General features: G+C 53.5%; 1 protein-coding gene and 1 long non-coding RNA gene across 5 annotated transcripts in view; both read right to left on the minus strand.

Annotated features, from left to right (window-relative positions):
* Nucleotides 1-359: 359 nt before the first annotated feature.
* The window catches only part of CRTAC1 (cartilage acidic protein 1), a 168,000-nt gene continuing 149,020 nt past the window's right edge, over nt 360-19,339 (minus strand). The window contains exons 12-16 of one of the 4 annotated variants that reach the window (XM_084995020.1): nt 18,911-19,056; nt 17,809-17,851; nt 15,428-15,571; nt 14,965-14,982; nt 14,335-14,616 (exon numbers count right to left, since the gene is read on the minus strand). In XM_084995020.1, coding sequence (XP_084851146.1) covers nt 14,585-14,616; nt 14,965-14,982; nt 15,428-15,571; nt 17,809-17,851; nt 18,911-19,056 — 383 coding nt within the window. In that variant the 3' untranslated portion in view covers nt 14,335-14,584. Of the gene's footprint in view, nt 1,072-14,274; nt 14,617-14,825; nt 14,983-15,427; nt 15,572-17,808; nt 17,852-18,910; nt 19,057-19,339 lie in introns of those variants that run through there. The other 3 variants (XM_084995019.1, XM_021074420.2, XM_021074418.2) reach the window with 3 other exon arrangements.
* Nucleotides 6,041-10,982, minus strand: LOC146397013 (uncharacterized). The gene is made up of 2 exons (XR_014826730.1): nt 10,832-10,982; nt 6,041-10,746 (listed from the first exon to the last, which is right to left on the minus strand). It is a non-coding gene; the product is annotated as an uncharacterized LOC146397013 (long non-coding RNA).

Consider the following 19,339-nt stretch of genomic DNA (forward strand, 5'->3'; position numbering starts at 1 on the left):
GGCCCGTCAGTGGGTTTATAGGTCTGCTCACTCCAGCTGGTCAAGGTGTTCTCACATCCCACCCCTGCAACCAGCACCAGCGGAGAGTAGGATTTTTTTTTTTTTTTTTTTTTTGGTCTCTTTAGGGCCTCACCTGCAGCATATGGAGGTTTCCAGGCTAGGGGTCCAATCGGACCTACAGCTGCCGGCCTACACCACAGCCACAGCAATGCGGGATCTGAGCCACGTCTGCGACCTACACCACAGCTCACGGCAACGCGGGATTCTTAACCTACTGAGCAAGGCCAGGGATCGAACCCACAACCTCATGGTTCCTTGTCGGATTCGTTTCCGCCGCACCATGATGGGAACTTCGAGAGTAGGATTGTTAAAACATAACTTTTATTGAGAAACTGAGAGGAAAAAGAGTAAAGAAGACACAAATCCCAGAATCGCATGCTTACAAACACAAGAAGAGGTCCTTCTTGTCATGAGACTTTACTATGTGCCAGGCATTGTGTTCAAGTGCTTTGCATTCCTTTACTTCTCATGTTAACCCCAAGATTCTATTATTATCTCATCTGTCAGATGAGATAATTGATGGGTAACAAGTGAAGTGGTTGGTCAAAGGTCACATAGCTTGAGAGTGGGCGAGTTGAGATTTGAACCCCGGACACCCAAGTCCTCGCACATCCTGTGCGGTAACACCCCCTCGGGGGCACGTCTGAGTCCTGGGATGGGGTTACCAGACCTGCTGGAGGGGAAGCTCCCGCCCCTGGCTGTGCGCAGGCATCTCTGAGCTGAGCGAGCGCCAATGGGAGGGGCTGGGGTCTGGCTCCTTGGCCCTGTGCGTGCTTACAGTCCAGGAAGCACCCGCTCTGCCTCCCTCTTTCCTGCTGGTCTCCCTCAGCTGGTTTCTGTCCGCCGTGCCCGGGGCAGCTGGCAACCTTCCTTAACGCCGCCGCAGATCGAGATCTCCATCTATGAGGACCGGTGCAGCAGCGGCAGCTCCAGCAGCGGCAGCAGCAGTGGCAGCGGCAGCAGCAGCGGCGGGGGCGGCGGGGCGGGGGGCCGGTGACTGGCCGAGAGTCCCTGCAGGGAGGTGTACGGCTGGACTGAGGGCCTTGCAGACCTGCGGCGGCTGCGCTACCAGAGCACCCGCTTCTGAGTCATTCTCTGGGCCCACCCTGCTGCCCAGGGCGGGAGGGAAGGTGACCAGCCCAGTGTTGCCTGCCGGCCACCAATCGGCTCCCCCAGCCCCTTGCCCGCTGGCAGGATGGTCCACTTCCTGACCTGGCTCTTACCCAACGGGGCTAGTCTGGGTCACATAGAGGCAGGTCTTCCCAGGGAGGCTGGGGTGGGCACAACACAATTTGGACAGCCCCTTTCTTTCACAGGACCCCTCCCAACACCCCAGAAAAGGATCCAGGTCTGTCACACAGAGAATTCCCATCCTGCATGATTACTCATCCCAAATCCCACGTCCACCAGGACTCTCTCCCTCGGGGCCCTGCTCCCCATGGCTGGCTCCCAGTGTCCACTCTTTCTGATGGCACCAAGGGGCCTCTGCCTGTCTGTGATCCTGCCTCACCGAATTCAAGGTCTGGGGAGACAGGAGTGGTCGGCCTCTGGGCACTGTGGTGGGGAGCTGTTCAGCCCCCTCCTGACCTCTTTTAGACACATGGCATCCCCGACCTTCACCCAGAGCCGGGAGGCCACCTTGGCCTTGCCAGGAAGCATCCAACTCCTGTGGCTTTGTAGGCCACCAGGTGCTAGGGGTCGGCAGACAGCCTGGGGCTCTGGGAGGTTAAATGGGGGCCTGGAAAAATGTTTCACGGCGTAATGTAGCCTGGGGGGATTAAAACCTCCAGAACCGAGGCCAACTTCCTGAGATTAGAACCTGCGTGAAAGTGAGAATGTGTGCACAGGCACGTGAGTGAGTGCGCTTTGTGCATGAATGCACGTGTGAGTGTAGGTATGTGTGAGGACAGGTGTGTGCCTGAGTGCACTGGGAGTGCATGTGTGTGCATGTACACGTGTGAGTGCACGTGTATGTGAGAGCAGGTGTGTGAATGTGTGTACACACGTGTGCGTACCGTGTGTGAGTACGTGCTCTTAAGTTGCCCTTGGCTGCTGGACCAAAGACCGCCCCTTTCTGCCTCCCGTCTTATCATCGTACGCCATGGTCTGGGGCTGCCTCCCTGTGTGGGTCCAGCCTGTCCCCCTGTAAATAAATGTCCTGACGTCTCTTGCCTCTTGCCTCAACTGCCAGGTTGGCTCTTCTTCCTGGCTTCTCTCCCACCTGCAAAGGTCTCCCCACCTTCTGATTCTACTGTGTACATTCTAGCAAGGAAGAAGTTGGGGTTCTAGGAGAGCAGATCCAGTCTTCCAGGGCCTTCCGTGCCCCCCTCCCAGTCCCCCATGACACGGCAACAGGGCCATGGATGCTGCATCATCAGCCTGCCTGGGGTCTGGGGCTCTCTAAGGCTGGGTAAGTGAGGCTTCCATAGAAGGTGAAAGAAGCTGCCTACCTTTCGGGGGAAAAGGCAAATTCCTTTCTTAAAAGGAAAGAGGGGTGTCCAGACTGTGAGGCCCTGGCTGCTGAGGCCTGGGGGGCCAGTGGGAAGGAAGCAGCCTGACTCGCTGCCTGAAGATGGACAGAAAGAGGTTGCCTACCTTAGCCAGCAGGAGGCGCCAGAGTGGATATGAGAGACCAGCCACGGCAGGCAGCTTCCAGGAACCCAAGAGGTCCTGATTTTCTTTAGGATATAGGAACAGTGTGTAGGAAATTTCCAGAGAGCTGGAGAGGGTGGCCCAGCCCCTGAGCCTAAGTGGGCCCTGGTCCAAGGATCCCCCAGGTGAGCTGCAGCCCAGTGGGCTCCACCACAGGCCCCTGCCCCCTGGACCTGGCCTGTGCCCACCCTGGCCCACTGTGTGGTTGGGCCTGACCCGTGCACCTCCTGTGAGATGGCTGGGCACAGGCGATGTGGCTTTTTGTTTTATGATTTCTTTTTCCAATAAAAGGACTTGCCCAGCTTTGAGGCTCGGTGCTGCTTCTCTCCCCCAAGGCGACAGGGGTCCAGGTCTCTGCACCAGCATCACAGTGAGGGGATGCTCGGTGGCCCACCCACCTCACACTGAGGGGGTGGGGCTCAGCCTGTTCCTGGAGAGGCAGCACCCTGATACGAGCAGGACAGACCCTGTCTTCTTGGAGCTTCTTGGAGCTTGTAGTCTAGTGGGGAGGCAGACACTTTGCATCTTTAATCTGGAGCCTTTATGCAACCCGTGGAGCCTTAGGTGGGGTTGGGGGGGCAGGTTGGATTGAAAGCCGGGGCAAAAGTAAGTCATGAATTAATTAGATAAATACCCATTTCTGGAGCTCTTACCCTGGGTTGGGCCCTGTTAGGTGTTGGATCACACAGGTCACTCTGTCTTAAAGTATATGGCTGTTGGAACCTAGCAGGGTTGTGTCTTGGATTTTATAACCAACATTTAATGAGCACTACTGTGCACCTGATACATTGCTTAAACCCTATGGCATAGGCGTGGGAGGGGATTTAAAGATCATCTAAACGAGGCAGGACAGAGGCCCAGAGAGGGTGAGTGACTTGCCCCAGGTCACACAGCTGGCTGATGATAGTGCCAGATTTAGAACCACGATCTCCGGACCCAGTGCTCACTCTGACACCATGGAGATGACACCCAAGTGGAAGTTACCTGAGGCTGTGGGGTGGCCAAGGTCACACACGCAGGTCCGTGGGCCAAGAAAGTGTCCCACCAGACTGTGGGGACAGTGGCTCCACCTCTGCTGGGAGTTTAGGGGATTCTCTCTGAATGAAACTCTGGGGTGGCCACCCTGCTTGTACTTTCAACTCCTAAGGGGCAGCTAGACCTGCCGCCTCTGCTCAAACCTGGGGTGGGGTTGGGGGGGTGGCTGTCACAGTGGAAGCTGCCCTTTAACATGTAGCTAGGTTCATTCTGACTGTCCTGTTTGCAATGTTAGTATTCGTAGTAATAATACAAAAACGGTAGTAGCTAACATTTATTTAGCACTGACTATATGCCAGGCACTAGGCTAAGATTCTACATAATTCATTATTCAAACCTCACAACAACGCTCTATGGTATGGACTTTTTTTTTGTTTGTTTGTTTTTTTGCCTTTTCTAGGGCCGCTTCCCGCGGCATATGGAGGTTCCCAGGCTAGGGGTCTAATTGGAGCTGCGGCCACCAGCCTATGCCAGAGCCACAGCAACAAGGGATCTGAGCTGCGTCTGTGACCTACACCACAGCTCACGGCAATGCCAGATCCTTACCCCGCTGAGCAAGGCCAAGGATCGAACCCGCAACCTCATGGTTCCTAGTCAGATTCATTAACCACTGCGCCACGACGGGAACTCCTATGGTATGGACTTCTTATTCCTGCTTTCCAGATGAGGAGCCTGAGGCTCACAGAAATTAAGTAACCTGCCCAAAGTTATACAACTAGAAAGTGGCAGAGCTTGGCTTTGAATCCAGTCAGTCTGACTCCAAACTGTGTGGAAAATGATACCAGCTTCAGAGACCCCTCAGCCCTCCTAGGGTGAGGATTTGGCAGATTCCGAGGGAAGGACTTGGAGCTGCGCCTGGACTCTGAGGGAGGGCTGGCACCTCCAAGCCCGGGGCATCACGGGAGTGTGGGTGGTTGAGCTCCTCATGGGTGTGCCAGGCCGGCAGTGTGTGTGGGGCCCACCAAGGGGCAGCCTAGTGAAGGGCATTTGTGGGGAGAAGCCAGCTGAGGCATGGCTTCTCTGTCTGGCTTTCCTCTGCTGGCTCAGTTATGGGGGAAGTGGCTTCTCCCCTGGGTCTGGTGGCAGCCTCCCTGCCGCCTTCTTGCCAGGAAGGGACAGGCCCCATCAGGCCATGGAGAGCAGAGGAACCCCCAGGCAGCTCTGTGCTGCTGCTCCCCCATCACTGCCTCCTGATTCCCTTTTCTGGCTTCCTTAGGCCAAAGGCAGGGGTTGTATGAAAACCACACGGTTTATTGAAGCTCGTGGCGCCATCGAGCGGTGGAATCTTGCACTGCACCCCTAAATCAAAGCAACCTGAGCCAGAACATCTCAGCTGCTGGGAAGATTCTCCATGACCCCCAAACCAGCAGCCCTTGCCATCTGCTTTCAGAGGCACAGGGGAAAGATGGAATCTAGTTATTGGTGACTTCCTACGGCCAGTTCCTGAAATGCTGCCATTCTCCTAGGGGGCTCTCTCAGCCTGGGAAACCCCATCTCCCTTCTCCACATTTCTGGAAGGACTTCGAGTGAGGAGTCTGGAGGGAGGCACTCACACATGGCTTTGGCTTTATTGTTCACCGTGGATGAAAGCAATGCAAAGATCACCCCAAGTCAGATCTGAATTGGCGCTCTGGCTTTATGACAGTAGTGCATGGTGGAGCCCTGGAGCCTCAGTTTCCCCGGCTGTAAAATGGGGATACTAATGCTTTACTGAATTGCCCAGACCAGTGCTTCTCATCCTTTGTCATCACTGAAGTCCCCTGGGGGGGGGGCAAGAAAAACTGCTGATGCCTGGTCTTATCCCCAGGGATTCTGATTTCATTGTTCTGGGGTACAGCCTGGGCATCGGGAGTTTTAAAAGTTCCCCTGGAGATTCTAGTGTGATGGCAAGGTTGAGAACCATGGGTTTTGATGATACCTAGAGCCTATGAGCTTTTCACAGGCCTCTGAAAATGGGAGGCCTGAATGAAACGGTTATTGGTTCCACAAAGGCAGCCGCACACAAGAGGAGTATGAACTTTATGATTCTACTTATAAACCCATCCACGGTGTTAGCAGTCTAGAGAGTGGGTGCCTGGGGGTGGAGGGCAGGCGCATAGAGTGGAATGGGGCCCGGGGTCTTCTGGGCACCCCTGAGGATCTGCTGCTCCAGCAGGTACACAGGTGTGCTCACTTTGAGACTGCACTGAGCTAGACTCTTAGGTTCTGCATATTTTCTGCATGTATGATATGGTTCAACAAAACTCACCCAGAAAGTTTATTGGCTCCAAAACAGGAAAAGAAAGCACAAAACTGAAATTAATGTTTTATTACATATCTACAAAATCTAACGTTAACAGTCAACTGCAATTTAACTCAATTCGTGTGTGTGTGTGTGTGTGTGTGTGTGTGTGTGTGTGTGTGTGTGTGTGTGTGTGTGTGATTTAGTACGGGCTGTGGATGTACGTGGAAATATTTGATATGATGAAGAGTGGGGCTTTTAAAACAGAAAGGTCCCTAGTACCTAAGAAAATCTTAAAACGGCCCAGGTTTATGCCAGGAGCTCTAAAGCTTGACCGCCTGCCCTTGAATGCCGAATGATGTACCTTTAACTGGGGAAGAGAATCCTCAGCTTTCAGAAGATTCTCAGAGGGGTATATGACCCCCCAAAAGGTTAAGAACAACTGGTTTCGAGGAGCCAGTGAGAAACTGGCTGCGAATGTGCCTGGCATGAAATAGGCGTCCCCTCCCTCCGTTCAGAGTCCGGTCTTCCGAGGTTTCCACAGGACCCTTCTCGGGCGACTCTGGGAGGGTTTATTCTCCTGGCGGCGCTGAGGGCAGACCATGCTGTGGGCAGACCGTGCTGTGCTCACAGCTCTTCCTCTAAGAGGCCGTTTAAAGGGCCTGTCATTTCAGCATCGGCTGGACAGCAGAACTTAGATCCCCGGAGCAGCACGGGGACTCGAGGTTTCGGTAGGGATGAGGGAGGAGGTGGCAGAGGATGGGGGAGTCAGAGGGCTGCGTGGCTTCTCGGACCCCGTCAATCACTTATCCGCACCGAGTCTCAGCTTGCCATTTGCAAGAGGGTATCTTTGTAAGTGATCATCTTTCTCCAGTATATTATTGTTGAAGTTACCCTAGGACCGCCTCATACCGTGGCGTCACGAGGTACATGCATAGCCAGGTTTCAGATTCTTGCAGAGAACAAAGAAAATCCAAGGGTTCACTCATTCCCTGATATTTGCCAGGAATTCCTGTCCTTTATTGTTCCGTTTTGTTCTCGAACACTCTGGTGGGTGGTTATATTTGAGTTTTCATTTCATAGACGAGGTAACTAGGTGGTGAGGCAGCTTCACGAGCCCCCACGGCGAGTTGGTGTCAGAGCGAGGGCTTGAACCTCAGTCTCTGACCCCGGATCCCCCTCTCGTTCTGCCACGGTGTGTCACGGGCAGGCCAAGAGCCCCGTTCTGCCTGGATTGACTCATGAAGACAGATTCCGGGACTCAGAGAGAAGCACGTGGGCAAATGCAGACACAGAAAAATTAGATTTGCAGGGGCACGAAGGGACTAGTTATTTTGGAGTAATTTCAAGGTATCGATTTTGTAATGGAAAAGTGATTGGGGACCAGCTACCACCTGAGAGCAGTGCCGAGCAAGGCCCCGGAAAGGGAAATGTTATACACAGCTTACGAGACCTTGTGTGTGGCGATGGCCTTCTCCTTCCAGCTCCAGGTCCTCAGCAAACTCTTGGGGGTCAGGGATCTCATCTTACTCATTTCTGCCCCATCCCACCCCCATCCCAAGTGCCCGGCCCGGGGTGGAGGGGAGGAAGCGTTCATCCTGACCCCACTCAGCCCCTGCCTGGTGCTCCTGGGCACCATTATATTGAGGTGGCTAAATCCTTGCGGGGCTGAGTGCTTTGCCTGGAAAGTCTGGCTCTGGGGCCTAGAGGGTGAATGAGGGGATGGATGGACGAATGGACGGATAAGCAGATGGATACAGAGAAGAGGTATACAGGGAGATGACTGATGGATCAGAGGTGAGGGAGAGGGCTGCCTGGCTTGAGATGGATGCTCGCAGACCATGGAGAGGCAGGTGAATGGATGGGTACCGATCGGCCCTGTGCTCCCCAGTGCAGATCTAAATACAGGGCCAGAGCTCTTCAAAGGGAAGATGCTGTGTAACCCGGTCCCCAAATGAACTTGGCATTTATAACTGTGAGTGATGATTGTGTCTCCTTGGGAAGGATTCTTATAGGTCTAACATCGTCCCAGTTAATGACTTATGGATTATTGTAAAATCAGGCACTGCTGGAAGTGAAAGCAGGAGGTTAAAGGGCCTGGAACAGATTTCATAATTATATCTGCATTTGCTCAATCTGGGCACTGTGCTGAGCGCCTTACATGCTCCCTTTTGACGAAAGTTCACAAAAGCTCTCGGAGGCTGCCATGCCTCTGTTTTCAGTGGAAGAAGCAACCTAGTCTCAGGGAGGTGCAAGAAAGTACTTGTCCAAGGCCACTGTCAGGGTGCGTGGGTGGGGTGCCTGGAATTCAAGCCTGAGTCCATCTGCTCCCAGAATCTCAGGGTGAAGAGAGAATTTTAAGGGAAGATGGAAGAAAGGAAGGAGGAAGGGCGGGCAGCAGGATTTGGGGATTGGCTCTCTAAGAAAGAATGCGGCCTTTGGCACACGAGATACCTTTTGCGCTGGGCGAGGCTTTGAGACCCCCGGCTTCCTTTTCCCTCTGTCCTCTCTGTGTCTGCCTTCAGGGCCTAGACAGCTTGAGCCTGGGGGTCGGAAAGTGCAGAGAAGGTGTATGTGGGGCTTGCCTTCTCCTTCAGCCTAAGCTAGTTCCTTTGCCAGGGCCCCTGCGAGCAGTGTGACTGCTTTACTCCTTCCCCTGGAGCTCTGCACCCAGGTTGGGGCAGGGGGAGGAGAGTCAGCCCTGAGATCTTTGCCGGGGAGGGTGCATTAAATGATTCTGGGGATAAACCCTTCATGGCTGCTCTGCATGTGCATCTACCTTCACAGGAATTCTTCTGGGCCTCTCCAGAAGCCAGGCAGGCAGGCAGGCAGGGGTCATGAGATTCTAGGCAGAGGTTCCTGGGAAGGGGTGACAGAGATTCTCCTGGCTCCACGCTCATGCCCTATGCTCCCAACGCAGTCCGCCATCTCCCTCCTCTCATCGGCGACCTGGACGCCCCCCTCGGATCTCTCCTCCTGGCTGTGGCCCGGGGTCCAAGCACGGAGCCTGGATTCACTTGGCAGGCACTGCTCCTGATTCTGACTCTGTGCCAGCATGACAGAAAGGACCAGCACCGCCCTGCCCATCCCCCACCCCCATATTTCTTGAATGGTGGATACGACTGTACTTCTGAAATTCTGAGTTTTCTGGAGAAGGAGGCAAAAGGAAGCAGGGAGCCCCAGGCGGGAGTTAGATTCCCAGCTAGGCTGTGATCCTCGGGAAAGTCATGGTGCCTTTTGGGGCCTCAGTTTCCACACTTGAGAAGGCCGGGCAGGACTCATGATGCCTCTGCTGCCTCTGGCTTTTGTGATCTAGGATTCTGTGACGGTGGAGGGCTAAATCTCAGTTTGCTAGTTCCTGGTGACCCCTGTTCTGTGCAGCCTGGTCAGTGCCACAGCCTCCCTGCCGGGTTTACTGTAGTTTATGGTGATGCTTTTGGGGAAGGGCACCGCGTGGGAACTAAGCTGAACACCTCGGCACAGCCCAGCCCCGCGACAATTTGCTCTGCTCCCTCATGGCCATTTTTAGTCCTGAGATCTCTTCCCTCCAAAGCGATCAGTTCATTGTGGGTGGCCAATGGCCTCCAAATCGCTTACCCTGCAGGCTTCCAGTGACCGGGGCCACGGCTCGCTGTGCTGGGAGCCGCATGAGCTTTGGCCTTGAATAGATCCAGGCTCCATCCTGAACTCTGTTATATAGTAATACTGGAAACATTTCTGATTTATTGGGGACTTACTAGGTACCAGGCCTCATGCCAAATGTTTTATTTTATTTATTTATTTTTCTTTTTAGAGCTGCACTCGCAGCATATCGAGGTCCCCAGGCTAGGGGTCAAAGCTGAGCTGCAGCTGCCAGCCTACCACACGGCCACCATGACACCAGATCTGAGCCACGTCTGCAATGTGCACTACAGCGCATGGCAATGAGGGATCCTTAACCCACTGAGCAAGGCCAGGGATTGAACCCACATCCTCAGGGACAGTGTGTAGGGTGGCTGAGCCATAATGGGAGCTCCTCAAGTGTTTTATTTTCTCTTGCTTAATGCAATAACTTTGTGTGGGAGGTATTATCCCCATTTTACAGATGAGAAAACTGAGGCTCAAAAAAAAAAACCCAAAACAGTTCACCTACTTCGGATGCCCATCCCGAAACACCCTCTTTAGAATGGAATTCTGCCTCTATCTCAGCCCTCCCCGTCTGTCTTAATGCTGCTCCCTGTTCCCCCGATAGCACTTACTTCTAAAATACCACACACGTTACTATTATGCTGTTTAGTGCCTGCCATATGTCACCAGAGCTTTCAGGAATCTTTGCCAGTGATGTTCACAGACGTACCTCCCAAGCCACTGGAACAATACCCAGCACATAGTAGGTGTCCACTCAGTGTATGCCGAGTGATACATGGTTCACTCATTTGCCCAGGGGTCAGTTACTTAACTAGTTATGTGACCTTGGGTAGCTTACTCTTTCTGAGCCTCAGTTGCTTTGGTCATAACTAGACTAAGAGCGTGTATCCCACAGGATGGGCGTGGGGATTAATGGAGACACTGATGAAAAGTTCTTGGCGCTTGGCAGGCATTCTGTAAATGTTAGCTCCCTTCCCCGAGGAGGCTTTTTTCTTCTTGCTTCTCATTGTTCTCTGAGGGCCTAGCCTTTGACCGCTTTGCTGTTCAACAGCGGTTCCTTCCGAGGACAAGTGCTGAGGAAAGGGTTGGCATTATCTGTGGAGATAACCAGGCCCTGCACGCGCGCCTTCCTTCTTCCTCTTAGGATGTGCCTGTTGCTAAGGAGACGCAACATCAGCCCCTGACAGGAGGTGTCTGGGGTCTGGTTCAGACTGAAGGAGAGAGATGATGGCTGACCTGGGAGGGAGCGAAGGGGTTGCCTCCTGGGTGGAGAGTCTGGGTGGGGGTGTCATTCTGGAATTTGCTGGAAGAAACCAGCTGACTCCCTGAGAAAATGAAGCGTTCGTCCTCCTGTCTCCATGCGGCTCTGAAATGATGACCAGTGGCCCTGTTTGGAGGCGGGAGTGGAATCCCTGCTTGAGCCACAGTCCAGTGGCGGGCGCTGGTCAGGATGTGACGCCCAGACCCTGGGAGGGGGCCATAGCAGCCAGAGTGACACATAATCAAACTCCTGGCCCTCAGAATGGCACCTCCCCAGAGCAGGGCTGGCGGCAGAGGAGACGCTGAAGAGGCCCACGTGTGGTTCCCATGTCCGTGTCTGCGGAGGGGGGCCCAGCTGGCCCCAGGAGGGGACTCAACGCAGGTGCCGCCACCTCTTCTTGCAGCTCGAATGTGACTGTGGGGACCCCGTCTCAGATCTGGGGCCCTCCAAGGACTCCACTTCTTCTTTCCCAACCCATCGCTTGATGCTGGGCAGCATGGGAGGTGGTGGCTTCTGTGTAACCAGTCCACCTGCCCCAAGGAACTGGGAAGGAAGAACACAGCAGGGGGCCAGACTGCCCGGATGGAGCCCCGCCTCGGCCTGGCCCAGGTCCCAGCCGCATGGCCCAGACACAGCACTGAGCGTCTCTGTAAAACTAGGATAATCGCAGCACTTTCCTCTTGGGATTGCTGAAAGGATTCAACAAGTTGAATTCTCATAAAGAGTTTAGGTCTGATTCCAGACATGCCGAGCTCACTAAATGTAGGCTCTTATTGCCATTTTAACGGGTACACTCCTGGGAGGAGCATCCTTGGGCAGAGTGAAAAGGGTATTATTATTCTTCTTCTTATTATTTTGCTTTTCTTAAAAAATGGGAAGTTCGGGCAATGCTGGCCCATCTTCCTGCTCTGCCCCCTTCAGCGGCTCCAGCTCCTCTTTTTGCCTAATCCCTTCTAGCCCATTCCATTATTTGTCAACCCCTGAAGGCATTTGCTATTTCTGTTACAAACTCAAATCCAGCAGAATCCCACAAAGATGTCAGGAGCCTGAGTGGGGTTAGTAGACACACACAGACAAAAACTGAATTGTCTGTGCTTAGAAGAGAAAGGCAAGGGTTCAGGCCCCCAGGGCGTCAGAGAAGGGGAAGTATTAGAAAGAGAAGGACGGGACCCTGAGCCTAGCTAGCTTGGGTGTGGCTCTGTGCCCACCATCTGTGGCTGGTTCAGCACAGACTAGTAAGCGCACTGGACCGAGTCACTTGGCTTGGAAAGCCAGGACTCCTGGCCCCCTGGGGAGCTCGTGTTATTGGGGGGCAGATAATGTTGAGTTCGTTTAGTCCCTTAACCTCATATTTCTTCCGCCACAAGCATTTGGGGGACCTGACCCCCCTCATGGGAGGGGCCCAGTGCTTGTCACCTGGGAGCCTCTCCACAAATGCTTGTTGAATAAATGTATGAATGAATGCAGAGAGCTAGCTTTCTGAGATAGCAATTTAAGAATTTAGCTAGACTTTTTATTTATTCTTTTTTTTTTTTTTTTTGTCTATTTAGGGCTGCACCAGCAGCATGTGGAAGTTCCCAGCCTAGGGGTCCAATTGGAGCTGTAGCCGCCAGCCTACGCCACAGCCACAGCAACGTCAGATCCGAGCCACATCTGTGACCTACACCACAGCTCATGGCAACACCAGATCCTTAACCCACTGAGCAAGGCCAGGGATTGAACCTGCAACCTCATGGTTCCTAGTCGGATTTGTTTCTGCTGTGCCACAATGGGAATTCCTAGCTAGACTGTTTAGAAAGCTTCCCCGAGGCCTATGCCAGGCACTGGGCTCTTCTATCTGGCTGGAGGAAGGCAAAATGGGGCCAGTAACAATGTCACTTCCATTTACCATTGTATGCCCAGAGCCTGGCACAAAATAGGAGCTCAACCAATAGTGCTGAAAGAAAGAAGGAGAGAGAGAGAGAAAGAGGGAGGGAGGGAGGGAGGAAGGAAGGGAGTGGAGAAGGGAGGGTGGGTTTAATGGAAAGTCTTCTTACCCTGCAGTCAGGATGTAGTAGTTGTGCTCTTAGCACCTGCGGGGACTTCTGAACTCCTCTTTGTAACTCATCCGGCCCCACGTACCAAGTAGGGTAAAGTCACAGATACCCTGTTATAAGAAGCTCAATGTGCAGGGATTCAGAGTTATTCCTTATAAGGCCTCCCCTTATAAGTTTGCTATCACCTCGGATCTCCTGATGTCCCTGTCAGGCCTGTCACACTAGCTGTCTTGTCCCTCATTTCTTGTGCTGCGTGTGCAGCCCTTCAGTGGACACCGTTATCTGGTTATTTACCAGTGCATCTGGAACCATCGCCTCTGTGCGTTTTGGGTCTTACTTATCTCACTCTCTGAGAGCCACGTGTTCATTTCTAAAGAGGCAGCATCTTCCAGAATGACTAGGGAATAGTCTGAACAGTGACAGTGCTGTCTGTTACCCCCTGACAAGACGGGGTGCTGGGAGAGGGCTCTGGCCTTGGCTCAGGGACCAGCTAGCTCGTGACTTTGGGCAGACCACTGTGTCTATCCGCGTCTCATCTCTGGGGCCTGTTCAGATCTTTGATTCCGTGTCAACACACAGGAGTGGGCTTCCCAGAAGGGGAGTGAGTTTAAGCGCATGCATGCTGTTCCTGTAGCTGTTTTTATTTTAAGACTTTTCATTGAAGCTCCTGTTCTGAGTGTTAAAAACAGCACTAGCTAAGAGGAATTGATATTTTGAGACTGATGAGGTGTATTATTATTATTATAGCAGACAGTGGTAGGGTTTTTTGGTTAAATATGTTTTCAAAAGGCTTGGTGTGGTCTTAAGTGTGATTTTATATCTTGGGGGGCCTTTCTTCCCCCAGGAAGGACGGATCTGTGATGGATAACACACCTTCTTTACAGAAGCTGGTCATGAAAAGGATTCTAAGGTGTTGCCTCATTCCTAAAGGGGAGGCTTCCAGGTTTCCAAGCACATTGCAGAGGAGACCAAATTGTAAGTTCTTTCCAGAAATCAGGGTCACCGGACACGCTTGGACGTGCCTAGGTACAGCTATATATTAAAAGATCTTAGAAAGGAATGGGCTCTTAGGGATACACCAGCCCAGTTTTCCTATCATTTAGATTAGAGCAACTGAGGCCCGGAGTGGAAAAGTGACTTCCCCAGGGTACTCCCTCCATGCATATCCCTTGCTCATCCCACATCCCTCGCCTGGTCCAAATCCCAGTGCCCTACAGGTGAACACTGATGCACATAACCAACCATTGCTCATGCCCGCTTTCTCTGACTCATGAGTTGCTTTCCAAGGGCCACGAGACAAAAGGGCGGCTGCTAATTCAGCATTCCAACCACCTCTTCTTGCCTCCGACACATTTTTTTTTTTTTCACCAGCTAGACACTAATAGCCAGCAGAGAGTTTATTGGCATAATTTCTCCAGAAAGAGGCTGGAAGACTTAGCAGGTTCAAGCTTTAACATTTTTATCAAGAGTCCCAAAGGGCCACACTTTTCCCCTCCCGTCATCACCCCCAACCCCAAATATGGCTTTCTCTACCTCGGGCTGCCAGGACCCGCAGAGCAGAAACAGCACAGGCCAAACCAGCAGGCACGTGACACATTATTGAATCAACTGAGCAAGCAACCACCTGGGAGCCATCTTTGTTAAGGGCAAAATAAGACGCTCGTGACACTGGAGGATACAGAAAAGACAGGACTATCTTGATTCTTCTGAAGGAGTGAGGGAGGCTGGATGGGGTAAAAAACATGTTCTCAGAAAACATGCAAAGAAAGGCTTCACAAACAACTAAGATCACACGAATATCAGTATCTCCCAAACTTCCCTTTTCAAAGATGGCCACCCCTGCTGTCCATTCAGAGGGAGCACACAGCAGAGTCTACTGGGTGTGGAGAGAGAGAGAGACAGGCAGCGGGAGAGATTTAGTTTTCCACAAAGGTTGTTAGTTTTGTTTTGTTTTTCCTTTATTGATGGAATTTAAAGTGCATATAACTGAAGGCAAAGTCCAAGGCCTAGAGAAAGAGATGAGGCCCGAGAAAGAGGCTCAGAGATTCTAAAGGCGGCAGAAGGATACCCACCTAAAAAGGCCACTTGAGCTGCGAAAAGGATGGGGCAGAGAGGCAGAAAATGGGAAAAAGAGAAAGGGGATGGGGGTGGGGTGGGGGTCGGGGGAAGTGTTTGGGAGGAAGAAGACAAATACCGTTTCAGAAATGCAGACCAAGATGCATAGGGGAAGCTAGTCTAGATCCCGGGTAGGGAAAGATGGGCTGACCTTCAGGCAGGAATGCTAGTTTTAGGAAACGTGAGAAGGGGAGAAACAAGAAGAGCGATAGCCTCTGACCAGGACACTGCACCCCAGGGGCCCTTCGGATGATAGCAGAAGTGGTGGGGCTTCTTCCCTGGAGACCGAAAGGGGGTCTCAGGAGACTCCGGCCAGCCAGGGGGGAGGCAGGGGCTGGGGACCTTGACCGGGGGCCTTTCAGAGCTCCCTGTGGAAGGCCTCTTCCCTCTGCTCCTGGACCGTGGCCGGGCCACACTTACCCACACAGGCCGTGCCGTCCTCGTTGGGCTCGTAGCCCCGACTGCACCTCTTGTTGGTCCGGCACCTGTAGCTTCCGTATGTGTTGACACACACGGGCTTGTCTCGAGGACACACGAATGGGAACTGGATGCATTCGTTGGTGTCTGAAAGGTGAGGGGAGTCAGTCACTCACCGGCGGGGTGTGGGTGGCAGGTCCTTGCCCTCCCCCGACCCAACCCCGTGATGACCTGGGGCATGTCCCTTCTCTCTGGGCCATGACTTGCTCACTTTGGTCCCCTTGGCGGGCTCCTCCTGTACTTGACCTTGACCTGAGGGGGGCGCCCAGGCTCAGTCCCAGGGTCTTCTCTCACACTCTCTCTAGGCGGTCCCTTCACACAGGAATCATTCCAGACCGCCCATCTCCAGCCACAACTCTCCCTGGAGCTCCAGACATGTCACTCTGTCTACCAGGCATCTCAAACTCGCTAGGTCCAAAGGGAACTCCAGATTTCCCCTAGCCCTCAAGCCTTTTCTGCCCCCACCATTCCCATCTTCCCCAGCTCAATCAACGCCACCATCAGCCACTCCGCTGCACGAGCCGACATCGGAATGATCCCCGATTCCTCGGTGCTCTTTACCCTGTCAGTTCTGCCCCCACGGGACCACTTTCATCTGTCCACCTCCTTTTCACTCCTCTGCCACCAGCAGCTCTTGCCTGGATCTCTGCAGCTGCCTCCTGCCTGGCCTCCTGGCTCACCCCTCCCCCACACTGCTTATAGGGTTCTTAACTCATTTCATCCAGCTTTTGGGTCACATGTTTGTGGTCTGTCTCTCCGACTAGAACGAACGCCCCTCCAGGGCAGGTGCTTGGCTTGCACCCCCAGCACATCAGAGGCACAGAGATGTCTGCTGGGTGATGAAAGGAAGAGGTGGCTGCCCTGGGGAACACATAGGGTCTTCCCAGCACCCAGGGGAGAGGCTAGAATCTCTGTGCATGTGCACCGTCTGTTTAGAGTGGCCATGTGGGGGCAGGAAGAGCGGAGGGGACTGATTTCCTCCACAAGCCACCCTTTCAGCCAGCCTCCTCCAGTTCCCACCTGTGGTCCTGCGCCCATGCAGCACCTTTCGTCAGAACACTTTCCCGCTCTGCCTCGTGAACTCCTCATCACCCCTCAGCTCTCAACTTAGACCTTACTTTCTCTGGGACACTTTCTCGGCCCCTCTCTAGACTGCTCGAGGGCCCCACCTGTGTGTTCCCACAGCAGCCCCCCCACCCCACCCCAGCCCTGCTCCTGCCGTGTGGTCATCGCTGTTTACTCAGGTGCCCCTCCCACTGGCTCTAAGATCCACAAGGGTAAGGACTGTGTCTGTCTTGTTCACAACTGCATCTCAGTAGCAAACCCAGTGGCACGGGCTGATGAGCATCTGCCAAGGGGACTCGGGAGGAGGGCTGCCTGAGCATCTAAAGGCAGGTGGAGGAGTTCCCGTTGTGCCGCAGTGGAAACGAACCCAACTAGGAACCATGAGGTTTCGGGTTTGATCCCTGGCCTTGCCCAGTGGGTTTAGGACCCGGCGTTGCCGTGAGCTGTGGTGTAGGTTGCAGATGTGGCTCAGACCCCACATTGCTGTGGCTGTGGTGTAGGCTGGCAGCTGTAGCTCCAATTAGACCCCTAGCCTGGGAACCTCCGTATGCTATGGGTGCGGCCCTAAAAAACAAAAAATAAAAATAAATAAAATATACACAATAAAGGCAGGTAGAACCTTTGGCCTGACCCCTCAGTGTTGGTCATCGGAATGGGAGACATTGGGTGGAAGGTCTTCCCAGGGCTGAGCCTCCAAGCTGCCCCTTAGCCATTCCAGGCCTTCAGGGGACTTTTAGAAGGTCACTGGACCCTCACAAAGCTGCCTCAGAGAGCCTGGCAGGGCTGCAGTTACCTGCCCCCCAGTACTGCACAAGGCTGCGATCTCCCTTCTGTGCTGTGACCACACCCACACCCTGGTTGGCTCCAAAGACCCCTGGCCGTGCCCACCCTTCCTCCCCACAGCTCCCTTGCTTGCTCCTTGCTGGGTGGAGAATGTGTCCCTGCTCTGGGCACCCTGGCCGCTGGACCAGGCCTCACTGCGAGCACCGGCCAGGTGGCTGTGCATCTCCTCCCCAGGCTCCTTCTCTCTGTATCCATGGCAGGAAGCACTGCCAATCCCCAGAGCTGCAGTGATTCAGCCTGCTGGTCGCTACCATCACTCCTGCTTTGCTGAGTCACATGGCGGTTATCTTGGCATCTGGAGCCCCAGGGACAAGCAGCCCCTTGTCTGCAACCCAAGCCTTGTTGGGGCCTAGACTGACATTCCCCAGCAAGATTTTGGCCTCTACCCTGTCCCCTGGTACCTGCAAACAACTTACCCATGCAATGGCCATTTTCTTGCTGGGAGAATCCTTGGCCGCACTGCAAGGCAAGCAGAAGCGGAGGCAATAGTGAGTTGAGAAGATCCCATCCCAGGTCCTCACAGCTGCAGAGCAGCTGTCACCCTGACCCCAGAATGAGGGGTGCTCTTAGCGCCGAGCCTGGGAGAGCCCCTCCCTGCCAGGACTCCCCTGCACTGAGAACTGGAGACTGGGGGGAAGGCCAAGAGCAGATCCAGTGCAAGCTCTTGCTCATTCGCTTCGCATGGGAGCCACATGCCTGCGCTGGGACATCCCTCCTGTGGCATCGCCCTGAGACCGAGGTCGGGTCTCTGGAAGGCCAAGTGTAAAGAGGAGTGGAGATACTTTTTGCTGTGGATGCTCACTCTCTGCACCCTCTTCTCTGAGAATCTCCCCCACTCATAGGGATGGGTGCCTGCAAGCCAGGTTCCCCTCCGGAGACAGAAAATGTCAACTGCTGGAAATGGCAAATGATGGGATGCTGATGAGGGTTACTGGGGAAGAAGGATGCCCCTGCCCCTGAGCCAGAGCACTAATGACAAAGGTCCTTGAGCGCCTGGTTCCTACTCACCCCGAGGTTTCCCTGCTTTTTGTGAGCTCCCCAGAAGCCTTCCTCTTATTCGCAAGGGCCTGGTCCTTTCCAGAGTGGCCCAGAGCTCTTCCTCCCAGAGCCCCCAGAAGCCCTGCCCCACCCTTAGAAGCAGCAGGAGGCTTTGTCAGAGCCTTGGAAAGAACCAGGAATGACCCGGGGCTAGTTCTTAACTCTGTTTACAACTGGCTGTGCAGTTTTAATAGGTTCTCTTTCTAGGTCTCAGTTTTCCTCTTCTGTAGAATGGGCACAAAGATACTTGTGCTTCAATACCCCAGGATTTCTGTGAGTAGCGGAAGAGATGTGGGTGTGATACTGGTGTGCAAACTACAAATGGAGGAATCATTATGAAGCCCACCCTTTGCTAAGAAGATTTCCATTATTTCTAGAAACAAAGTCTGCAGAGTCCTGGGACTCCAGCTTCAGCCCAGGGGGTTGTGGGTGGGGCCTGCTTTTCTGGTCTTTTTCTGAGGCCCAGACGCCTTAGCTCACCTCCAGTGGGGCCGGGTCCTGAACTTTGTCCTCATCCCGGGGATAGGGAATCTCCAGCACAGAGTTCATCTCCCCACTGGCCACATTCCGGCTTGCCATCTTGCCATCTGGCCATGTCACCTCTACGCTGCTGGCTTCATCCTTCCCTGTAGGATGGAAGGAAAAAGGGTCAGTCACAGAGGAGGGGGACAGGGAGGGACTCTCAGCAAAAGTATCGTCATTCATTTATTCATTCCCCTAATAAAAAATATGAACTGAACACCGTTCTAAGTGCTGGAGAAAGTGTGAACCAGGCAGACGAGAACAATGCCGCCCAAGAGGACCTCTACAATGATGGCCATGTGGCCGCCGAGCACCTGCAGTGGGATGGGCGTGATAAGGACCTGAATTTTAAATTCTGTTTAATTTTCACTAATTTACATTTAAATG

Source organism: Sus scrofa, chromosome 14 (assembly GCF_054392235.1).
Source record: "Sus scrofa isolate SSC_HxYL_T2T_F1_AM1 chromosome 14, Sscrofa_HxYL_maternal_Yorkshire_Landrace_v2.0, whole genome shotgun sequence".
NCBI classification, from domain to species: Eukaryota; Metazoa; Chordata; class Mammalia; order Artiodactyla; family Suidae; genus Sus; species Sus scrofa.